This window comes from Fusarium keratoplasticum, chromosome 11, assembly GCF_025433545.1.
Source record: "Fusarium keratoplasticum isolate Fu6.1 chromosome 11, whole genome shotgun sequence".
In the NCBI taxonomy this organism is placed as follows: Eukaryota; Fungi; Ascomycota; class Sordariomycetes; order Hypocreales; family Nectriaceae; genus Fusarium; species Fusarium keratoplasticum.
Genome location: NC_070539.1, coordinates 403083 through 423790, shown reverse-complemented (window position 1 = coordinate 423790; position 20708 = coordinate 403083). Strand labels below are relative to the sequence as shown.

The window sequence follows — 20708 nt, the reverse complement described above, 5'->3', positions numbered from 1 at the left end:
ACCGAAGTAACACGTTACAAATCAAGGCCGGGCTGTGTGGCAACTCACCATGTGACGACACATTCATGACCATTTGTGCCACCCTCGTACTCTGAGCCAGGGAATAGAGGCGAGATATCCTCGAGAAAACAGCCAGTTTATCAGCTGACCCAATCGAGTTGCGGGATTAGTCTTGGCTTGCCTTCAACTAAGACACGGGACAGTAGCAAGCCACTGTCGCGGGTCTGCCAAGGCATTACTATCGTCTGGAGGGCTGGATGACGGCGGTGAATGGACAAGATGTCTAGCTACTGCGCCATATTTCTTTTTCTTAGCTGGGATCCGTGCGCTATCAAGTGCTGGAATTACGCCAGTGACTGTAGTCGATGTAGATGAGTATTCACTATGGCGAACCCCGAGTATTTAACACACCACAATCGTCGGTCACCATCTGCCCCTGTATCTTCTCTTATTCTTTCTCAAATGCAAAAACAGTAGCCATGTCTCTCGGGAACTTTTCTTCGCTGGTTCTGGATCTGGGCGGTGTGTTGCTGCTCTACTCGGCCAACAACGTCAAGACACTTACCCCCCGCCAAATCAGCAATGCACTGGACTCTCCCATCTGGCACGACCATGAGCGAGGAAAACTCTCGAAGCAGTATTGCTATGATGACATCTGTAGAGAATTTGGCTTCGATTCAAACACCTGGGCTGAAGCGCTGGATATAATGAGGGAGTCACTGCAGCCAAACAAGGAACTCATTAATGAGATTAAGCGGCTGAAGTCGAACAACCCTCAGCTGCAAGTCTTTGGACTTTCCAACATCCCCATGGAGGACTTTCAAGATCTCAAACTCTTGATTGACGAATGGGACATTTTTGACGACTTTTACGCTTCTGGCTTGACAGGTTTCCGCAAACCTGATACAGCCTGCTACGAAAGATTCTTGGAGCATTGCAAGATACCCCCAAAGGCGTGTATCTTTGTGGATGACCGAATCGAAAATGTCGTGGCAGCACAGTCTCTGGGCTTCCGAGGTGTTCATCTGACTGACACGAGTTCTGTGGTGGCTACTCTGAATAACCTTCTTGGCGACCCTGTCGCTCGTGGGTTGGAGTTTCTCAAGCGCAACGCCAAGAATCTCTTTTGTGAGACAAATGCGGGGGAGACACAGCCTGACAATTATTCTCAGCTGCTCATCCTCGAACATACCGGAGATAGGTGAGCTTTGACGGATCACATCTAAGACAATGACTGACATGTTGCAGAGATCTAGTAACACTGGAAAAGACTGGCCCAACTTGGAATTACTTTATTGGAGAACCCGTGTTCTTTAATACCGTTTATCCAAATGATGCAGATACGACATCGCTAGCCATGCATGTCCTTGGTGACGTTTCGGTAGAGGAAGAGACATTTGCGGTAAAAGAGATTACATCTCATCTCAACCCGGACGGCCTACCATACGTGAGTATACCCTGACGAATCAAGTCACTCACTTCTAACGAGATGCAGTGCTGGCTGCAGACATCTCGCCCTCGCTTCTGTCACAGCATATGCGCCAACGTCTTTCGTTACTTTTATCTCAGCGGACAGATCGATAAGTTGCCCAAGGTCTATCAGTACCTTTGCCGTCTGCTGAACACTGAGGCATACCTTCTGGGAACACGCTATTATGAGAACCCGGATTGGTTCCTATTCCTCCTTAGTGATGTCTGTGGGAAGCGTCCGAATGACGAGGCACTGAGTGAGATGCGACGTCTGCTCACTTCGCAGATTCAGGATCGTATCGGTTGCGATAGGAACATTTTTGGTGCCGCACTACGATCACTGGCTTCGCAGGCTCTGGGAATCGTGAACAAGAGAGATATCAAGACTTTGCTTGAAACGCAGCTAAGTGATGGAGGCTGGGAGAAGCAGTGGCTGTGGAAGTATGGCAAGGAGGCTGTTAAGCTTGGAAGTCGGGGTGTTGTCACAGCCATGGCGGTGAGGGCGATAAAGAAGGCTCTGGAGGATGCATGAATCTGAACTTTACAGTTGCAGGATGCCATCGAATCGGAGTGGACATGTTGACTTTGCGAACCTCAAATGTGTGATGCTCACATCCAAGGTTTGATTCAACTCTTCTTCAGCCCCTGTATGGCTGAAGCCTCTAATATTTACTGTTCAATCTTTGACTTGAGTCATGTCGTGGTTAGAGAATAGTTGTTGGGGCAGGCAGAAGTTGTACTTCGCATCAGGGCTAGATTTAGGCATTAAAGCTTAAACAAGAGCAGCAACCAACAACTTTACCCGAATTTTAAGTTAATGTGAGTCATTGATGGGTAGGACTGTGATCTCGATGAAGTCATTGGGTGTTCTGTGATTGCCCAAATACTTATCAATCCGTGTAAACCACAAGCTATTCAGCAACCTAGTGAGCAGCAGAGTCAATTGAACGATATAAAACGAGTAACGCGTGATAGAATGCATTCTTATTCAAAGTCTAACATTTCCCCCGAACTTAAAGCGAATAGAAAATCCCATGTGAGACCAGACAGTTCAACTGCACGGCGAAACTCTGTTAAACTCGCCCAGTTACAGTTGTCCAATGCATCAACCCCAACTATGTTTTGAGCCACTAATAAACACCTGAATATGTCTTTCGATCTATTTCATGCTTCCTACTTCACTTCGTCTAAGCTTACTATACTCAAGACGATCAATCAACCACCACTCGAGCACAAGTGCCCATTATCAACCATTTTTTCACCATGCTTGATATCATTCTTCTGACAGTGCTCCTTGTACGCCTTCTGTTTTGGGGCACGAGACCGGCCAAATCTGCTGAAAGTCGTGCTTTGGTGGTTGTCAAGAAAGAGCTGCCCATTGTTCCCAGGCCCAGCAACCCCCTCAACGTCCTCCCGAACGAGCTTTTGATGGATATTGCCGATTTTCTCAACCCTGTCGATAGAGCCTGCTTCACTTATACTGACCGGCGGGCATACTTCTGCATCGGCAGAGCGTTGAGGTTCACCTCTTCAACAGCCAAGGTGGAGTTTCTCACTCGCCTCGACCGGGAGGGATTCTTGCCTTTCGACATTCTCTGCCACGAGTGCACCATGTTTCACCCTCCAAGGACCAATAGTATGTGGAACGAGGTTGAAGGCAGAAGGGCATGTATCCGTGATGGCAACTCAGAAGTCATCCAGCAGGGATACCTCGACTCCCCTTTTCTCCCCTACCATGTCTTTTTCGACATTGTCGCTGCCGTTTGTCGGTCATTCAGGCTCAAGACGGGCAATTACATTGTCAATTGTCTTGCTGATCGACAAGTGTACAAGACTGAAGGTGCCAAGATTTCGAGCAGGACGTCGGCACGAATCTGCGAGGGTCGACTCATTCTCAAGACAGAGAATGTTCTGCTTCTCCAGCCTGGCCCCGATCTCTCGCGAAACGTGGAAAAGCTCAATGAGCTGCTCTATGAGAATTGGTGGTTGACCGGAGTATGCGGGCACGTCAGCTGGGATATGATCTGGCCCTATATCTTCAACCCAGAGGAAGAGCCTGACGTGGACATTTACAACCGCGTTTTGAGCAAAGATACTACGACTCTCCCGGTTCTCGACGGCTGGGATATCTGCAGTTGTGTCTGGCAGGGCGACATTACATGTTGGACTGTCGATGTCATAAGCCCGTGGGCCGAGTGGCATTCAGATGAACTTTGGACGTGCGGGAAATGCTCTACCAACTTCAAGATTAGTGTCGTTCGCACGCCGCCAGACCATCCACGAGCCAACGCCATAGTGTTCACCTCGTGGAAGGACCTTGGTAGCGGCGTGAGCTTGTCGGATGAGAGCTGGAGGGGGCACATGGATACCTTTGATACCGTGGACGATGAGTATCCCCCAGCGACACGGCGGAACTGGGCGGCAGAGTTGTTTGAGGGTATTGAGGGACTGGGTACACGTTTTACTTATATGCCGGATTTGGGCGAGGTCTTCGATGAGTTAGACGAGATTGATGATGACTGATCTGAAAGGTTGGAGGGAATTCTGGCCTTCTTACGGGTTCCATTGGTTGAATGAAATAGAAAAGTATGCCCTGATTTATTGTAATGGGTTGGCCCATCTAATTGTGAAATCTATGTCTGCTAATGAGTGATCTTCAGAACCGTCTATCCAACAACCAACAACTCCCAGTCAAATGTCAACTTTGTCTTCAATCTATTTCCACAAAAACCACACTTCTCCCCTGCAGACCTCCAACACCCAACTCCGGAGCCTTGTTTCCTACCCATGTATAAGACTCGACGCTGCTTCTCGACTCAAAAGTACGACATGGGCACATCCTCTGTGCTGTTTGGATCCTCGCTGTCATCTCCCACCTTGGAGTTGTCATCTTCCATGTTCTGTTCATCTACACCCGCCACCTTTGCGGAATGGTAGTGGCCTAGGGTAAATTCACGATTCCGTTTGGATGTTCTTTTCGCGTTAGGATCGTGATAGGCCACATCAAAAACCCCACGGTTGTTGTCGTTGTAGAATGCTCGATATTTCCCCGGCCACCTTTTTGTGGTGTATGTCGTCGTCTGGCCGGGAAAAATAGGAATATGCTCAAGAGGCGCGGACGCCTGCACTGGAAGTCCCTCTATGTTGCCAAAATATCTGGGGTAGTACGTCCGGCCGGGCTTTGGAGCGTTGGCCACCTGGGCTCTCACATGTCGAGCGTAAATCCATGATCTGTCTCGCCAGCGGGCGATATATCTCCCGAAACGATTACTTCTCCTGCGGGAGATATTTTGGCTTCCGTCGAACGTGAACTATGGGCGGGCGGTGTGAGTGACTTGAATACCAACTGTGAGGGCGTACATACGTAGGATGAATCGGTCGGACGACGCCTAAGCGCTCCCTGAGGACAGGTTGGACACGGAACCGTGCTGGTGTAGCTTCCGGTGCCACTGCAGATCGAGCAAGCAGGCGGGATAGGGCGTCTTCCCGAGCTGTGGCAGCTTCCACAGGCCCTGCCATTGTGTGTTCCGGACCCGGCGCAGCTAGCACAAGCCACCGGGGTCGATGTCGTTCCAGTCCCCGAACACTGAGAACAAGGGGTCAAGCAAGAGATGGCTCCTGCACCAGAACAAGCAGAACATTGTGGCGTGTTGGAGTTCATTTCTATTCAAAGAAAGCGGACAGGACGTGAATGGAAAGATGGCCTTCAGGAGAGCAGCTTCAATGGCTGGTCTTTTTATATCCCCGCACTTCCCATCATCTTGGCCGACCAGAGATACCAGCACATATCGTTTGCTCAAACATCACTTTCGCATATTTGTGAGGGCGTTTCACATGCTGGGCTGATACACGGTCTTCTGGCTCAGTTATCCCATCGGCGGCCGGGCTTCAACCATAACAAAGAACACATTGCTGGGCTGACACACGGCGACCACAAGCCACAACGGGGTGCTTTGTTCAACTCACAACTCAAGAAACAGGGGTCCCCCAGACCTGACAGTTGACTCTTTGTGTTGTCATAGTGGCGCATCAAGAGGCTGCGTCACGCGCTCAACCTGAACCGACTAGGCTGTGGTGAAACCCTCCCTTACTGTCTATTGTTGGTCTGAGGCCCTATTCAAGGCTCGGCTGGTTTGAAGGCTTTGTCTCGACTAAGGAAACTGTCAGCCTAGCGAGAGGTCAGCCCACGCTATAAAGCCAGGGCTTTGAACTTGCTTTTTTCATCTCAGCCCCTGACTCTTCCCCCCCAAAAATACACCATTTTTACCATCAACATAAATTCTGCACCCAGTTTTCTGCACAACAAAAATGATCGATCACATCAACCTTCAGGGCGTCATCTATCCAGATGATCCTGAATCTACGCGGCGCCTCTTGGACGTCATCCAAGTCGGTCTTGGCAGGCCAGGTGATGTATCAACAAAGGCTGCCGCGCTAGCTGATGACATTCGAACACTGGGCGCTGCGCGAAGGGCCATGGGTGAGGCCTCGGATTTCATCGAAGAGCTCTGTGGGATAACGGTGTGTGTTGCCTTTTTTCTTCCTCCGGGTCACCCGTGGCAGGACACTTTTGTTCAGACGATGCAGAATGTGCAACAGACTGACGGAGATTATGAGTCTAACGAAGATTATGAGTCTAACAGAGATTATGAGCAAGAGTCTGACGAAGGTTATGCATCTGACGAAGATGATGAGCAACTTGACGAGGTTGGTATACTGTTCAGTTTATTATCATGCCACGCTAACACATCTCAAGGTCGAATACCTGGACTGGAAATACTTACCCGAGATGGGCATCTTCATGCGGGACTCCTGGTTTGGTACGTTTTCAGTCTCCATACTTACATGTGTTATAAGGCTAACATTCACAGATCCCACTACTCTCGACGACTGGATACCTGAAGAGGTGTCCCGCTGGGAGAATCTCAACTCCTTCTTTGCCCGGTTCAAGACCGATACATTTGAACGTTGGGTCACATTCCCAATCTGGCAGCTGAGAGACGCCCTGGAAGAGAAGCTTGACAAGGGCCCAATCCTTAACAGCAGATTGTGGATTGCGACAGAGTGGATTCTATTCTACGGAGAATTTATCTTCGAGGACCAGGCGTCTGAGGAGAAACTCAATGAAAACAGAGCTAGAGCCTTGCAGGGAGGATCCCTTTGCTCGGGTATCGCACCTCTGAGCTTGGGGAGGTTGTCATTTTGGAAGAAACGCCTTCTCGAGATGTTGGGTGAAAGGGAGGCTTTGGGACTCTCTGATGACATGGCTGAGAGGGTGGCCAAGTCGGCAGAGATGATTGGCGAGTTTGAGAGCAGACAGTCGCAGTAAACATCTGTGACTGCCGGACGTTGGCGGTAGTTGACAGGAACGGCTTGAAAAATGGCTGGGCAGAACGGGAGGGTGGAAGTCGAAGTTGTGATTTTGTTCAATACTATTAGGTGGAACCAATAATTTGTATTATAATTGTATTTAGCTTAAACATTCTTTTGTGTGCGATATCTTACTTTTGACATGATGGTGGATACTTGTAAATGTGTTCTTTGGTTGTGGCTGATAACTTCTTTTTGTGAGACCGTCACCACGCTCACGAAGCCAATGAGGGTGTGATATCGATGGTGAGAGTAAAGATAAGGTGTTTTTGGACTTGATTCCCTCACGTGACCTTGTGTATCACGTGGTAACCCCAAGATGTCTCTTTGACTTGACGCATCACTCACCCTATACAACATGCTATCAAAGGATTGATTAGGCTGATAACGCACACACTTATAGACATTCACTCAGCCTGATGGAAGAGGATGAGCGGAACCCAATTTAATGAGTCTAGTCAGTCTAAAAATATTTGGCTACTCTGTCTTTACCCTGAGTTGGGAGATCTTCATCTCTGCTCACCAACAAAACACATGTCAGACATATGCATTACCAATAAACTTTCCATGCATGCCAAGATGTTGTAACGGGTGCTTTAAAAACCGCGTGAGGGAAAATATGCTTAAATTACATAATTGACATGGGTTCATCATGTCAAGGGTTGAGATGTGATCAAAAGAAAAGGCTGATCACCCTTCAGTGATCGGCAGTGTTCCTGCCATATCATGCCATTTGGCGGGCAGTTTTGGTTCGCTCGCAACATCTCCAATTCAGACAACCCCTCTACCTTCGCATGTTCGCACGAGGCACACCACGTGGTCGAGATGCCATTACAATGCGTCTCAAGGCTGGAGAGCAACGTGATGATCTACCCTGGCCTTAAAATACGGAGCCGCAAACATAGCTAACCCAAGACAAGCACATGGCACAGGAATGTCGAGTCATATACTCGGCCTTATTCGCACGTTCCTCCTCTCGAATGCGTGGCCTGTGGGGAGGTAAAACACCACAAGGATCTAAGCCAACCAATCGTAGGCTACCCAGATCTGGAACAAAAGCTACCCCAACCAGGCCAGCAGGATGAAAGCCAACAAAAGAGGTGAATGGGCCGGTGACCGGATCATTTCTCTGTACGAATACTCCAACAAACCTAGCTTCCAGCCATCGCCAAGCTTCCCTCGACTCCTATTTCATCATCACGCCCACTCCGACACCGGTACATGGCGCCGGAACCCACGCATAAAGGGCCGAATACCTAAAGCCCCGGCACATACAATAGCCAACAGTGCTATCCTCCACGGGGGATCGCCCTTAAATGCCGCCTACTATCAAAACCGACGGGCGTCGTGTCGGACCGACTTGTCTCCAACTCCCCACAACGGCGCTCCCCTGCTTGTCCGTTTGAGGCAAGGTTTATTCGGCGTTGCCAGGTTGGTGTGGCGGGGAACGACTCCTACTGGGCAACGGCCCGTTGTAGCTTGTTTTATGGTTCTTCCCCGGACGTCTTCCAGGACGGTCTCGATTTACCTAGTGGGGGACGGTGAGACCGCGAGATTTTTTTTCCGCATTCACCTTGGGGAAGCGGAGGAGGGGGCTAAGCGGAGGAGAGTCTCCTCCTCCGCATCAAGGGATGAGTCTGGGGATGGGGTCTTGTTGTTGGGGAAGTGGAGGTTAGGTTATCGGGGCGACAGGATCCGCCATGACAAGAGAGAGATATAAAGATGGCAATGATCAATGTCAATTCTTGCTTGAATCATCTCATCATCCTCCTTCATCTCAATCATCTACAATGGCCGGTGCTATTCCTACTGCTGCCCCTCAGCTGGCAGGCGGCTACCTCACGGGTCGAGCCCTCATCTTTCCCCTGTCGCTCATCATCTCCCTCTTCTTCCTGTGGGGTTTCTCCTACGGTCTCCTCGATGTCCTCAACAAGCATTTCCAAGAGGTCCTCAAGATCACACGTCTCGAGTCCACTGGCCTTCAGGTCATGTACTTTGGCGGTGGTTACCTTCTCTTCTCTCCTGTCGCCGCCGAAGTCCTCAAGCGAAGAGGCTACAAGCAGACTATTCTTATGGGATTGGCTCTGTACTCTCTTGGTGCCATTCTCTTCTGGCCCGTCGCCAAATCTGCCGACTCCAACAGCAACGGCCGTGCCGTGTTTGGCGGCTTCTGCGCCTGCACCCTGGTCATCGCCTGCGGTCTCGCCACGCTAGAGACAGCTGCCAACTCGTACGCCGTCGTCATTGGCAAGCCCGAATCTGCTTCAGCTCGACTCCAATTCTGCCAGTCCTGGAACGGAGTTGCCTCTTTCATCGGTCCCCTCATCGCCTCCAAGTACTTCTTCCAGGGCGAGAACCAGAACAGTCTCAAGAATGTGCAGTTCGTCTACCTCGCTGTGGCCTGCGCTGGCGCTGCTGTCGCCGTGCTCTTCCTGTTTGCCAAGCTCCCCGAAGTCTCTGAGGCTGTCATTGAGGATGAGGCTCATGGACAGACTGCTCAGGGATCTTTCTGGAAGCAGTACAACATGTGGTTCGCCTTTGGTGCTCAGATGTGCTACGTCGGTGCCCAGGTCACCATTGCCACATTCTTCATCAACTACGCCCACGAGAACGGTGGCTTCACCACCAGCAAGGCCAGCACCATGCTTAGCTACGCTCTCATCACCTTTACTGTTGGTCGATTCGTTGCCACGGGTCTGGCTGTCTTCTTCCGCTCCGACTTTATCATGGTCATCTACTCTCTCTTCGCCATTGCTCTCACTGCGTACGTCAGCGCTGGCAAGGGTGCTGCTAGCGTTGGAGTCCTGATCGCCATCTTCTTCTTCGAGGCTCCCATGTACCCTACCATCTTCGCCATGGGTACCAAGAACCTCGGTCGCCACACTCGACGAGCTGCAGGTGTTCTCGTCATGGGTGTTTCAGGTGGTGCCATCTTCCCTCCCATCCAGGGTGCCATTGCCGACGCCAAGGGAACTCGCATTAGCTACCTGGTCCCCATGGTTGGCTTTGTCTACGTCCTTGGCTACGTCACTGTTCACTGGGTCCGCAATGGCATGGGCATCATGGCCCCCAAGGCGGAGCCCACTCTTGAGGAGATCATTGACAAGGAGAAGAGCGGCGCTATTGTTGAGGAGCACGAGAAGCGAAAGGAGGATGATATGGCTTGAGCGTTTTACCCATTATAAAGTAGCGATGATTAGGAGCGATAATGCATCATTCTTATATTATGACAGCGTTTGAAGATATACATGAGTGAGTTCGCATAATCTACCGTGTCTGACCCTGCCTGTGACCATTTCAACATCTCCAACCCCCTCACATATGAACGGATCCGCAACAAGGTCTTGTCAAACGCCCACCTCAACAAACCCCATCTCGATGCCCAAAGCCAAGATCCCACCCACATCTACCCCATGGGCTTGGCTTCCCGGTTCAGCATTAGCTCCCGTTGTGGAGCAGCTTCGACGCCCGAGACCTTCTCTATCCACATCGCTTGTGGGCCTGTTGGTGAAGCCATTTCTCGTAAATCCCACTCGATGCGAAAAAGGGCCGAAAACACGGTTCACCTGGCTGCCTTGGTCGTTCTCCACAAGTATGGCGTCGGCGCCACTATCGATATGGTGAAATCGTCGGTGAAGAGCTAGATTCACATTAATGATCGAGCGAGTCATGAGCTCTATTCCTTGGTACTACCCTAATAATGCCTTTGTCTCTCCTTGAGAGGGTATGTGCCCGATCAACAAGGGAGGGCGGTAGACTCGCTATCGTTATTGACGCGCCCATGTACAGTTGGACCTTTAATTGTGCATGATTTGGAGAAAGATAGATGAACAAACTTTTCGCGATATAGATCCCGCATATTGCCCATTAATATGGATCATTATTCCTACTGTCTTGATGAGTCTAAGTGCGGTCATCAGCTACGATAGCAAAAGACATAGTTATCAAGACATGGTAAATACGGCATGGCTCAAGCGATACGCAGTGGGTGCATAGATGGCCTGTTATCATTAACTATCTCGGCGTCTATTAGAGATCCATCTCGGAAGTTTCATTGATACCACAAGCCTTCAAGGTTATGTAAGTCACTGAAACCCATGTCATATCCCTGCTGGTAAACATTGTTGGACCCCCAAAGCTGACTCTCGTTCCAATTGAATAAAATGCCCTCTCCCTCTGGCGTCTGAGTTCCCTCATCCTCAATGGCCATCCCGGATGCCGTACTGTGCCTTGGCACCGTCGTATCGGGCACCATTACACCCCCGTCTCCGAACCATTGCTTGTTTTCAACCTCGTGGCTGACCAACACGTCGTAAATGTCGGTCTCAGGACCATTGTCGGCATCCAAAATAGGAGCAATATTCGCCTCCGCGGGGATCCATGGGGCAGTATTCATATTCATGGGGATGACGGGCGTGGGTTTGTCCTTGGCAGGCTTGTAGGCCAATGCAAAGGGGCAAATCGTACCGTCACGGCCCGCGTCGGCTGAAGATAGGATGTGAATGAATTGGATTTGCCAAGTCGATCTCTTTGTCGGTGGCCTCCCTTGTTTCTTGGGTGGTGTGTATCCATTGGGGCACTCTTCATAACGTTCGCTTGTTGAGTTCAAGGCAAACGTTGGACAGGCAAGGAACTCTGGCTGAAGAGGTGACACATCATGCCAGTGCTTTTGGATCTCCCAAAGGCGGTTCTGTCCTCCGATCTTTTTCAAGCCATATTCGGTGGGCGAAAGAATCCAACCGGGGTAGAATGTAGAGTATATCTTGGGGCTTGTAGGCTGTTTGACGGCGTATTCTCGAAACCGCTCGATAGTTTCGAAATCTAGGTCATATCAGTACTGCTTTTGTTTCCAGGAATATCTTGCTACTCACGCGGATGAAGGTACTTTCCGGTTCTGTTTGGTGAGACCACACAGTTCTTTGGCTTTATCCTCGCCCAGAGCTCCTCAGGACTGCTGTGTCTGCCTCCATGGTGAGACCACTTGGCAACAGAGCACTCATATCCGTCAAAGAATTTCGATTTAGCGAGGGGACGCTCTATCGGAGTGATGGAGTCTCCTCCCCAATATAGCGAAAGGTGTTTCGCCTCCGGAAAGTAGAGCACAGACATGATGGACGACATGTTTGCCCAGGTATCGTCCGGCGTTATTTTCTTTGTTGCAAGGGCAGCTCGGAGGGCGTTTTCGTCCAGTCTTGCCCCACAGACAAAACCACCAACTCCTATACAGACGAATCGTGGGTCTGTTGTGTCCCGATTATTGGCCATATGCACCACGTTCTTCATCTTGTTTACCGTGGATAGGATGTCCTGCCGAGCATGATCTGCCGATAGGTCGTTTCCCTGTTCGAGATAGTGCCAAGGAGAGTCTCCTGTGAAAAAGTCTACCCCCAGAAGTTCGCGGTGACCCCATTTCGCGATACAGAGGGGATAGTCATCTTGGAAGTGTGCTCTGAAGTAGACTTGGCCAGTCCCATATTCCTCCTTGAAGTTGGGTTTATCATCATCTTTGATGAGTAAATGTATTGGTCTCTTCTTCAGTAAATCTCCTTTTGGATCATCCGGTACGGCGGCATATTTCGGAAGGCCGGCCCAGTTTGGACAGTACAGATGCGTAAGTGGTTTTCTGCCCTCATACTTCATGCGATTCGACCGACCGTGTGCGCCCATATCTCTTTGAAACATCTGAAGACTGCCTGCCCAGTGATCGTTGTCCCAGTGTGTGACAATCCATGCGTCAAACTTGATCACGGGAGAGCTTGCTTGGTCGTATCTGGTTCCAATAACTTTGAGTGACTCTTCGATGATGGCGGCAGCATTCTCGGCAGATGGCGAACCGTCGTTACCACCATCCATGAGGATGCTCTTGAGGATTTTCCCAAGAAGAACCCCCGTTCTCTCGACAAGCAGATGGACTGAGCAGTCTCCATTTGGAACAGCGATCTGGTAGGTATCTACCTCAATCTTGTCTTTTGGGCTGGGTTGCGGTTGGGCCTGAGTGTGAGTAGGATCGGGAATGGAGAATAAGTGATGAGAGTTGAAATTGAAGGGTTGATCTCTGAGCGCAAGTTAATGAATCACGTCTGTCGACGGTATTGGATAAACGAACCTTCCGACAAGGCTGACATGTGACGAAAATTGATCCCCGAGACCGTTCATCTTGACTGGCAGACTTGGAGGCACCGAAGAAAGCTCCTACGATGTAAACGACAGCCCTAAATGTTCCAGTCATCTCACTTGCCGTTAATATTAAAAGCCCCCTCTTTCGACATCTTGAGTTCCTCGTAATCTGTGAATGCTAGTAAACCCTAGGAACAGCCCCATACCCATCAACCCCTGTCACTTCTGGGACCGGTCGGGACCGCTCTAGTTTCATGCAATCATCAATAGTTGCAATGTTCGACATGAGCTGAACGATCCAGACGTAACTCCAGATTCTGGCCACTTCATGGTGTATCGGAATAAGTTCCGCTGCAAGTATCCACGTTGAGGGCCACGATGAGACATGTTGCATGCTCTACTAAGAGTTTAGCCATGAACTCCTAAGTGTCAACTCGAAGAAAAATGGCTGGGTTTGTTTCGAGCATCGTAGTCACTCATCTTGGCCTCCAGTTGAGTTAAGGAGATAGTGGCTGATGACGAGTCATTAATCGCCTGAAAGAATTCCATGTAACTGCATATCCCAAGGAACAAATCAACAAGATCTCATCTAGTCCCGTCCCAATCTCCTTCAGCGAAAGGCACGGCTCTTTCGCCATATAGGTCCCAGTCGATAGACTGACTTGCTATCAGATGCGCCGTAAAAGCCCACCAAGCCGCAGTTCGGGGGCGCTGGCAAGTCGAGGTGCCACCCTTCTCTCTTGATTCCCCATTCAAAGGTGTTTCCCTTATTAGTTTCAAATACCATGTAGGTGATACTTGGGGCCAACTCGGAGGCTATTGGAGGGTACATGACGAGACGTGTCACGTATTCGTCGGGGTTCCGCATCTCAAAAATTGCCGTCTCTTGGAATTCATACGAGTCTTGCATCGAGCGGCCATGACCAAAGGATCTTGTGCCATAATCCGTCGAGAAATGGGCGAGCGACTTCGCAGTGACATTACTTTTGACGTCTGTGGCCAACATGGAGTAGAAGCAGAACCTGTCAGGCCACGGCGAGGACAGCTTCCCCTCGTCTATGTCCAGAGCATCACAGAAGGAACCGTCGGTATGCTTCCCTATGGGTTTGTCAAAGAACATGTGGCTGAAGGTCTTTCGGTTGGAGGGGGACCAGACTTCGGCTTTCTCCTCGGCAGACATGTAGGCTTCTACGTCGGAGCTAACAAAAGCTGGTTCTGCGTCAGATGACTCAAAAGAGAACAGCGAGAGAGCTCCTGCAGCCTGGTTCGGAGTCTCATTGGCTTGGTCTTTTCGGATTGGGAGCCGAGCGGCCCAAAGTTCTGGAGCCTCGATGGGATGCTGCTTCTCGATCTCGTCAATGTCTTCAGGACGAAGAGCACTGAAAACATGTTAGCAAAAGCTGATATCCAACGTGATCACAGCTCACAGTTTGTCTATGGTCTGGCTTATTGCCTTCATCTGGGCTTTCAAGGAGGTTCGCGCCTTGATGAGTTCTCCTATGTCAATACCAACGGCATTTTCAACTGCTCTAACAAGGTAGGCATCGGGATTCTCCAGAATAGTTTGGATTTGCTTGACGCAGCTCTTGTACTCCATGTACATGTCTAGCAAGTCATCGGCATAGACCTGTGCCGTCTCAAACTGAGGTAGCCGGATGCCTTGATCATTGGCCCACACGACAAAGTTCTTTGTGTGGTTGTAGGGAGTTAGGATGGCCCATGTTCGCTGGGGACACTGCGCCACCCTTGATGGAAACGCTGCCGCCGCCGCGTACAGAGACTCGAGAGTCCACTCTTCCTCTTCTATTATGACATTAGAGATAAAATGTCAGAGAGAAAGTATGCACGCACCTGGCTTGATCTGGCCTCCTCCAGACCAACTGACCGTAATGGTTGTCTCGGTCTGTCTCATCGCCGACTCGTGTTCAGAGAAGGAATCAGTATCACTCAGTTTAAAGTCCATCTTGTGACCTGACGAAATGCAGCAGCAGTTGACTTGACTTTTGATGCTGGTACGTGTTAGCGGCCGGTGTGAATTTCCAGACAATCTACTCACGCTTCTTCGACAGCGGTCTTGTTTTCTACATCCAACACCTTGGCTGACACGACACCAGTGAGTTCCCCGCCCTCGACAAAACCTTGGCCCATCAGTCTTGCATCGAGAGAATTCAAGGGCTTTGCATACCGGAGATGAAGCAGTTCCCGTAGATCTTGAGAAACGACTCGCTGTTCAAGTTGAGGCCCTCCTCAGCCTTGAACTGTGCCATTTCGAGTAACTCTGTCTTCTGGTTGACCACCTTGACCGAGACAATGGCGTTGAGGTCGCTTGCCGCAAACTTGGTCTCGTCCACAGTGACAGAATTGCGCGAACCGATAATGCCTCCATTCTTGATGGAAGAACCAGCGCTCACATTGAGACTCTTAACAACATCCGACATCTTGTCAACAAACCTCGATGAGTAGTTGACATTCTGCGAGACAGATCCATCGCTGCTGGCGGGCTTTTGGCCAATACGATCTTGGTTAATCCTGACCGCATCGTATACACATGGTGCGTGGAGGAACGAGTTGTAACCCTGGCCAAGGCGCATAGAGTCATCGTACGGGGCGAGGATAATTCCCATCGTGGTGACGACAATGCTGCTGGAGTGGGCGACGATAACGACAATGTTGAGAGACAACCACGCTGAAGAAGCAGCATTTGAAAGATGACTTGATCTCGTGTCACTTGCAGGGTCTAGCATCTAGACTCTTACAATGGGTGCATCCCGGCCAGCTCGTATGCAGCCAAGGATGTCTCCGTCGATAGATTCAAGACATGACGCGTACACGAGACTATCCACATTGCCAGAAACGACCTTTCAGCCCCGAGCCAAGTCGAACTATCGACGGGCTAGACCACGGAACTCATCGACTCCGCTTATCTCATTGGTTCAGCGCTTCAGCTGGTGGTGGGGTACTGTAGCATTGGCAACTCGGACCTTTCGTATCCTTGCTAGTCTGCTGGGAATAGCCTCTAATTGGTGATTCTTCGGCAATGGAGTTGCTGTCCGGCAAAGTCGGGACCAATGAATGAACTGTGATAGCGCTGGCAACAGTCCAGATCTATTTACTGCTGCAGGAGAAAGAGATTGTCTCAGTTTCCCACCGAGTGACGAGGTCAGCGATGGGTCAGTAATTCCTTGTCTGTCTACGGACTATAAGCATGTGAGATTATTCGTTTATCGAGTTAATGAGAGCGGCTGTCCATGGGCAGCTCGTATGTCCAGCGGAGTGGTCACATTCTTGTCTACGTGCTGCTCTTGTTTCCTCGCCTCTGTTGGTATTTGAGATATTGACAGACAGTCTCTGTTGTGAGTCGTTCCACAACCCTCTCTAAGCAATTGTTGAGTCATAATGACTGGGAACACGCCCTTTGTCACAGCTCCTGCCCAGGGCAAAGCTAACCCGGGCTCGCACAACAATACCTTCTCCTTGAAGATCATCAGCATCGCTTCTTCTGAAACCCCGGCTGTAGTGCCCTTGGATAAGGGCAAACTTGGAGAAAACGATGCTCAGGAAAAGCCTCGAGGGCCCCCCATCAAGGCAGTTTTGCTCACGACCCTGCCGTTGCATGCGTAGGTGTTGAGCTTTGCTTTGAGACGAAGTGGTTAACTGACTCATTACTAGACCAAACCTGGGTGTTTTCAGAAGCTATGTGACGTTACGTCTTGTTAGAAATCGCCTCATGCAGTCTTTTCCAGCGTGAGTCTTTCACCTCAGCCCTCGAACAACTGCCAACAGCTATTCCTATAGTGCGACACCATTCGCTTTTTGTAATGAAGAGGGCGCAGCAACTCAAGATGACTTGAGCCTGAATGCTTACTTCGCACTGCTCAAGAGACAGCCAACCCTCCAGGTAGGCTGCCAAAAGTGAAATAAACTGTCACAAACTGACGGTAAAAGGATACAACCTTCAACGTATATGTCACCTCTAGCGGGCCTCCTTCGACTCAAGCGAGCACCTACTTTACCGCTCTCCTGAAGAAGCCTTTCCTGCTGAAATTTTTGCGAGTAATAGACTCTCAAAGGAGCAACATCGAGACATCTCTCGACTCTGGGGCCTTCAAGGGGAAGAATGCCGCCGATACTACGCTACATACCTTGCGTGGAGTTGTCAAGTCCATGAGCGTCGACTCCAGACAAGACATTTTCTGTCTACCTGACGGGACACCAGTTCAGGACAATGTTTCCCTTCTACAGTATCTCGTCATGGTGAATCCAGCCATCAGTGGAGCTGAGAAGATCCCTTCAGTTCCAGTGTTTCTGAAGAAAACAGGGCTCTTGGCCATTCAATCAACCCAGGGCGTGACGAGTGGTAGTCCGGGGTCCATTCCGGGCTCAGGGCACCCCTATGGCGATCCCAATGGCGGTGCCCCAGGCCAATGGGCCACGGGTATAGACCAATCGGTTATTTCCAAGCTAGGGAGTCTTGACATGTCATTCACGGTATGCTATCTAAATGCCAAGTCGATCTAGCGCTAATGCATTCAACAGGACAGATCAGCTCAGGAACTACATCGTGACAAGACTGACCTCCAGCCCACTGAGATGCTCCACGAGAAGGACCATGCCGGGGCAGCTGGGGCTCTGCCGTAAGCTTTCATTATTCCGAAAAGGGAAATGTACTAAATGTATCCGGCAGGAACATCCACAAGCTAAGTGAAACAGAGTGGGACATGATCTTGAAGAATGGTAATGCCTTTTGTGGATGGATCATAGATTTTGATGGCAACAAGATTCGCCGGGCTCCTCATGCTGGTACCTATCTCTCACATCTCTATTTAAAGGTTGATTTCTAACTCGATCATAGCGTTTAGACTTCGAAAGGGTCTCAACCTCGAAAAGGTAAATGTCAAGGTCGAAAAAGTGTCAACTCCAACGTCCTCTGCCACCGACAAGAAGCAAGACCAAGGGCATTCTGAGAGTGGCTCAGACGACAAGGACCCCAATTCCAAAGCGAAAGAAGGCTCAGCGGCTCCAACTCCGGATGATATGAAGGAATACATGCCGAGAAAGGCCCATGGAATCCCCAACTTTATGGTCACCGATGACTCCAGCATCGAGGTTGCTGCCGTGCGACACGCGTTTTCGCAGTCAATGGCTGAGAATCACTTTGATAAAACGACTTTCGATTTTGAAGCGTGAGCAAATATCCCGTAACTGTTTCTCGCATCTAACCTTGCATAGGTCTGGAGGCTTCCGCGGCATCACCGCTGGAGCACAAGGTGGCGTAGCGGCGCAGCATGGATCAGGCCAATCAGAGGCAACCAAGGGAGCCGAGATGTCTTTGGTTGCTACCTACAAGGTCGGCTTCACATTTAAGAGTGTTGCCATCAATCGACTAACGCAACCTAGATACCTCGCGTGACGGTGTATCTACCCGCCGAAGACTTAGAAGTCACAGACGAGTTTGCTGCCGCGGTTGAAAAGATCCGCAAAACACGCAACTTGTATGATCTTCGCAAACTTCACCAAATGTTTGGTCAGGTCTTTTGCAGCGAAATTGTCCTTGGAGGCTGTCTTCAGACCTCAAAGACTCTCGACGCAAAAGAACAAGAAAAAGAGTCGATGGCCCGATCCGAATTCAAGGCCAGTGTAGGCTTGGCTGTGGGCTTCCGTCTGATTGCGAGCGGCTCGACGAAGGCCTCCAATGAGAATCAGAGCCATCAGGAGCAAGGTAACAAAAATACGAAGCAGGTAGAACATCTGTCGTTCAACGCTACTGGCGGCAACACCATCCTGGCAGCAGATCCTCCAGCCTGGTTGACAAGCGTTGGGTCCGACGTGAATAGCTGGAGAGTTATTCAGCAATCTCAACTCACAGCCGTCATGGATGTGGTCTCGGCCATTCCCCATTATGAAGAAGTCAACAAGTGGTTCCTTCAAGCTGTTCCCAAGCTAACAGACTATGTCATCATTCCTCAGAACAGAGTCGTCAACGCTCGGTTCAAAGTCATGTTCACTCTGGAAGGCCTTTCGAGAGCTCTCGCAGGCTTAAAGGTTGGAAAAGATGGGCAGGAGAGCAAGAAGGAGGACGTCGGAATCTCCAAAGGCAGCGATTCCGGTGCCATTCAGACTTACTTGGCCCATCAGCCTGAGAAACCTCCCATCTACGTGCGAACTTTTGTAAAAAAGTACGACGAGATACCGGAGATCATATCATCCCCTCCCCGGTGGGAGGGAGGTAGGATGAAGGTGGATGCAACGGCCGGGATATATCAGACGCCAAAGACGGCGACTCAGGCCATCTTCCAACCACCAAGGCAAGTTTCGATGGCTTGTTGTTGGACTTTGCTAACAGACGCTTAGTACCCAAGCTCCAGTTCTCATCAATCCTCGAGCCTTGAAGCCTCTGCCTCCAAAAGCCGACTCTAAAGGAAAGCCCTCACCTGCAACCATTGACGGTAGGACAGTCTGGGCAATAGAAGTTCCAGAAGGATACAGCGTGAGCGCTCCAAAATCGAGTTCTATGAGCAGTACTGACCCGTAGACAGCTCACTCACGAGTCCCTCATCACCATCAAGTCCCAAGCTCCATCCACTCCTGGAACCTCTCTGACCTTGAGCGTGTATCGCAATGCCCAGGGTGTCTTTATGCCTGCCATCACAAACCAGCCGGATCCTGTCTACTGGCGAGTCCTCAAAGCCAATGCTAAAGCCGGCGGCAGAGACGCAAACCAGCTCAAGTACGGCGATCCAATCCGACTGTGCTGGCGATTCTCAGACCAGACAAGTGGTTGGCGAGATTATGTCGACGACTATTATGGACGTCGTCGGTTCGACCGTCCAGCGGAGCTTGGTAAAAATGAGGATGCTCTATACCTCAAGGCTCCCTTTCCTCGTTTCGAGGCCCTAAATTATCCGCAAGGAATGTCACTTGTTCTGAGCTCAGCTGCAACCAAAGATCCCATCTTGACAAAGCTCACGCTACGCGAGCCGAGCGCCCCCGGAGGCAGCGAGCAAGTCGCCTACAACCTATTTGACCTGACATTCCGCCTCGACTTTGTACCGGCCAACGGGCAAGTAGAGGCTTACGAGTACATGGATGTGGTCCGTGAGGACGACACATACGTGAGCCTGACAGAACTCCGGACAAAGTACAAGGTACGGGTAGCACAACCTGAGGATGGAATTGGCCACCAGGTCACCAGCCACGTGACGAACACGTTTGTCAAGCAATTTGACAACATTGTCAATGCTGTTCGCCACGGTTCCCCAGGTGATGTCTTGAAGGAGACGTTCAAGGGTGCTATGATGTAAGTTCCTCTCGCTGGCCTTGACCAATGCCTGACTGACAGCTGTGTTCCAGGATCAACCCAGTTGGATTTTTGACGAAGTTGGCGGGATTCTGGTGAAAAGGGAAACAGGAAGCAGATATTGATACCTCTGTCGTGGAAACATGGTCCCTATAAACAAGGAATCCATTTTTCCATTCCTCTGTATTTTGTCTGGGGCAGAAACCTGGGGCTGGTGATGATGCATAAACCCCGTGGGGGCGATCAGCCTATTAAGACGTGACAATGAAGCACTGTGGATAATCCTAGTGTCATCTGGGCACCAAGCTCTGTGTCTGAATACGTAATTCTGTTGATTGTTTGACACTTGAAATCATGCTTGGTTGTCGGGCCGGTGAAAATCCTTGCTCACGATGGAACGTGTTGGTGGCCGTATTTTCGCTCAGAGGCATCGGCTATCATCGCATGAAGATTA

The 20708-nt window shown here is 50.3% G+C and overlaps 6 protein-coding genes across 6 annotated transcripts; 5 read left to right on the top strand and 1 right to left on the bottom strand.

Annotated features, from left to right (window-relative positions):
- Nucleotides 1-479: 479 nt before the first annotated feature.
- NCS57_01294200 (uncharacterized protein) lies at nt 480-2002 on the top strand (the record flags this gene model as incomplete). The annotated part of the gene is made up of 3 exons (XM_053062596.1): nt 480-1201; nt 1249-1447; nt 1496-2002. 3 exons carry the CDS (start codon nt 480-482, stop codon nt 2000-2002), a joined length of 1428 nt encoding a protein of 475 aa, XP_052907491.1.
- A 731-nt stretch (nt 2003-2733) lies between these two features.
- On the top strand, nt 2734-3993 carry NCS57_01294100 (uncharacterized protein; the record flags this gene model as incomplete). Its single annotated transcript, XM_053062595.1, has 1 exon — nt 2734-3993. The coding sequence occupies one exon, from the start codon at nt 2734-2736 to the stop codon at nt 3991-3993; it is 1260 nt and encodes a 419-aa protein (XP_052907490.1).
- Nucleotides 3994-5778: 1785 nt separating this feature from the next.
- On the top strand, nt 5779-6799 carry NCS57_01294000 (uncharacterized protein; the record flags this gene model as incomplete). Its single annotated transcript, XM_053062594.1, has 3 exons — nt 5779-6177; nt 6227-6290; nt 6342-6799. 3 exons carry the CDS (start codon nt 5779-5781, stop codon nt 6797-6799), a joined length of 921 nt encoding a protein of 306 aa, XP_052907489.1.
- Nucleotides 6800-8531: 1732 nt separating this feature from the next.
- On the top strand, nt 8532-10007 carry NCS57_01293900 (uncharacterized protein; the record flags this gene model as incomplete). Its single annotated transcript, XM_053062593.1, has 1 exon — nt 8532-10007. Exon 1 carries the CDS (start codon nt 8541-8543, stop codon nt 10005-10007), a length of 1467 nt encoding a protein of 488 aa, XP_052907488.1. The 5' UTR covers nt 8532-8540.
- Nucleotides 10008-13567: 3560 nt separating this feature from the next.
- On the bottom strand, nt 13568-15581 carry NCS57_01293800 (uncharacterized protein; the record flags this gene model as incomplete). Its single annotated transcript, XM_053062592.1, has 5 exons — nt 13568-14336; nt 14385-14760; nt 14809-14966; nt 15014-15095; nt 15143-15581. The coding sequence occupies 5 exons, from the start codon at nt 15579-15581 to the stop codon at nt 13568-13570; spliced, it is 1824 nt and encodes a 607-aa protein (XP_052907487.1).
- A 772-nt stretch (nt 15582-16353) lies between these two features.
- NCS57_01293700 (uncharacterized protein) lies at nt 16354-20353 on the top strand (the record flags this gene model as incomplete). Its single annotated transcript, XM_053062591.1, has 12 exons — nt 16354-16574; nt 16627-16701; nt 16753-16855; nt 16903-17445; nt 17494-17591; nt 17642-17757; nt 17810-18140; nt 18187-18304; nt 18355-19133; nt 19309-19444; nt 19494-20254; nt 20308-20353. The coding sequence occupies 12 exons, from the start codon at nt 16354-16356 to the stop codon at nt 20351-20353; spliced, it is 3327 nt and encodes a 1108-aa protein (XP_052907486.1).
- Nucleotides 20354-20708: the final 355 nt, after the last annotated feature.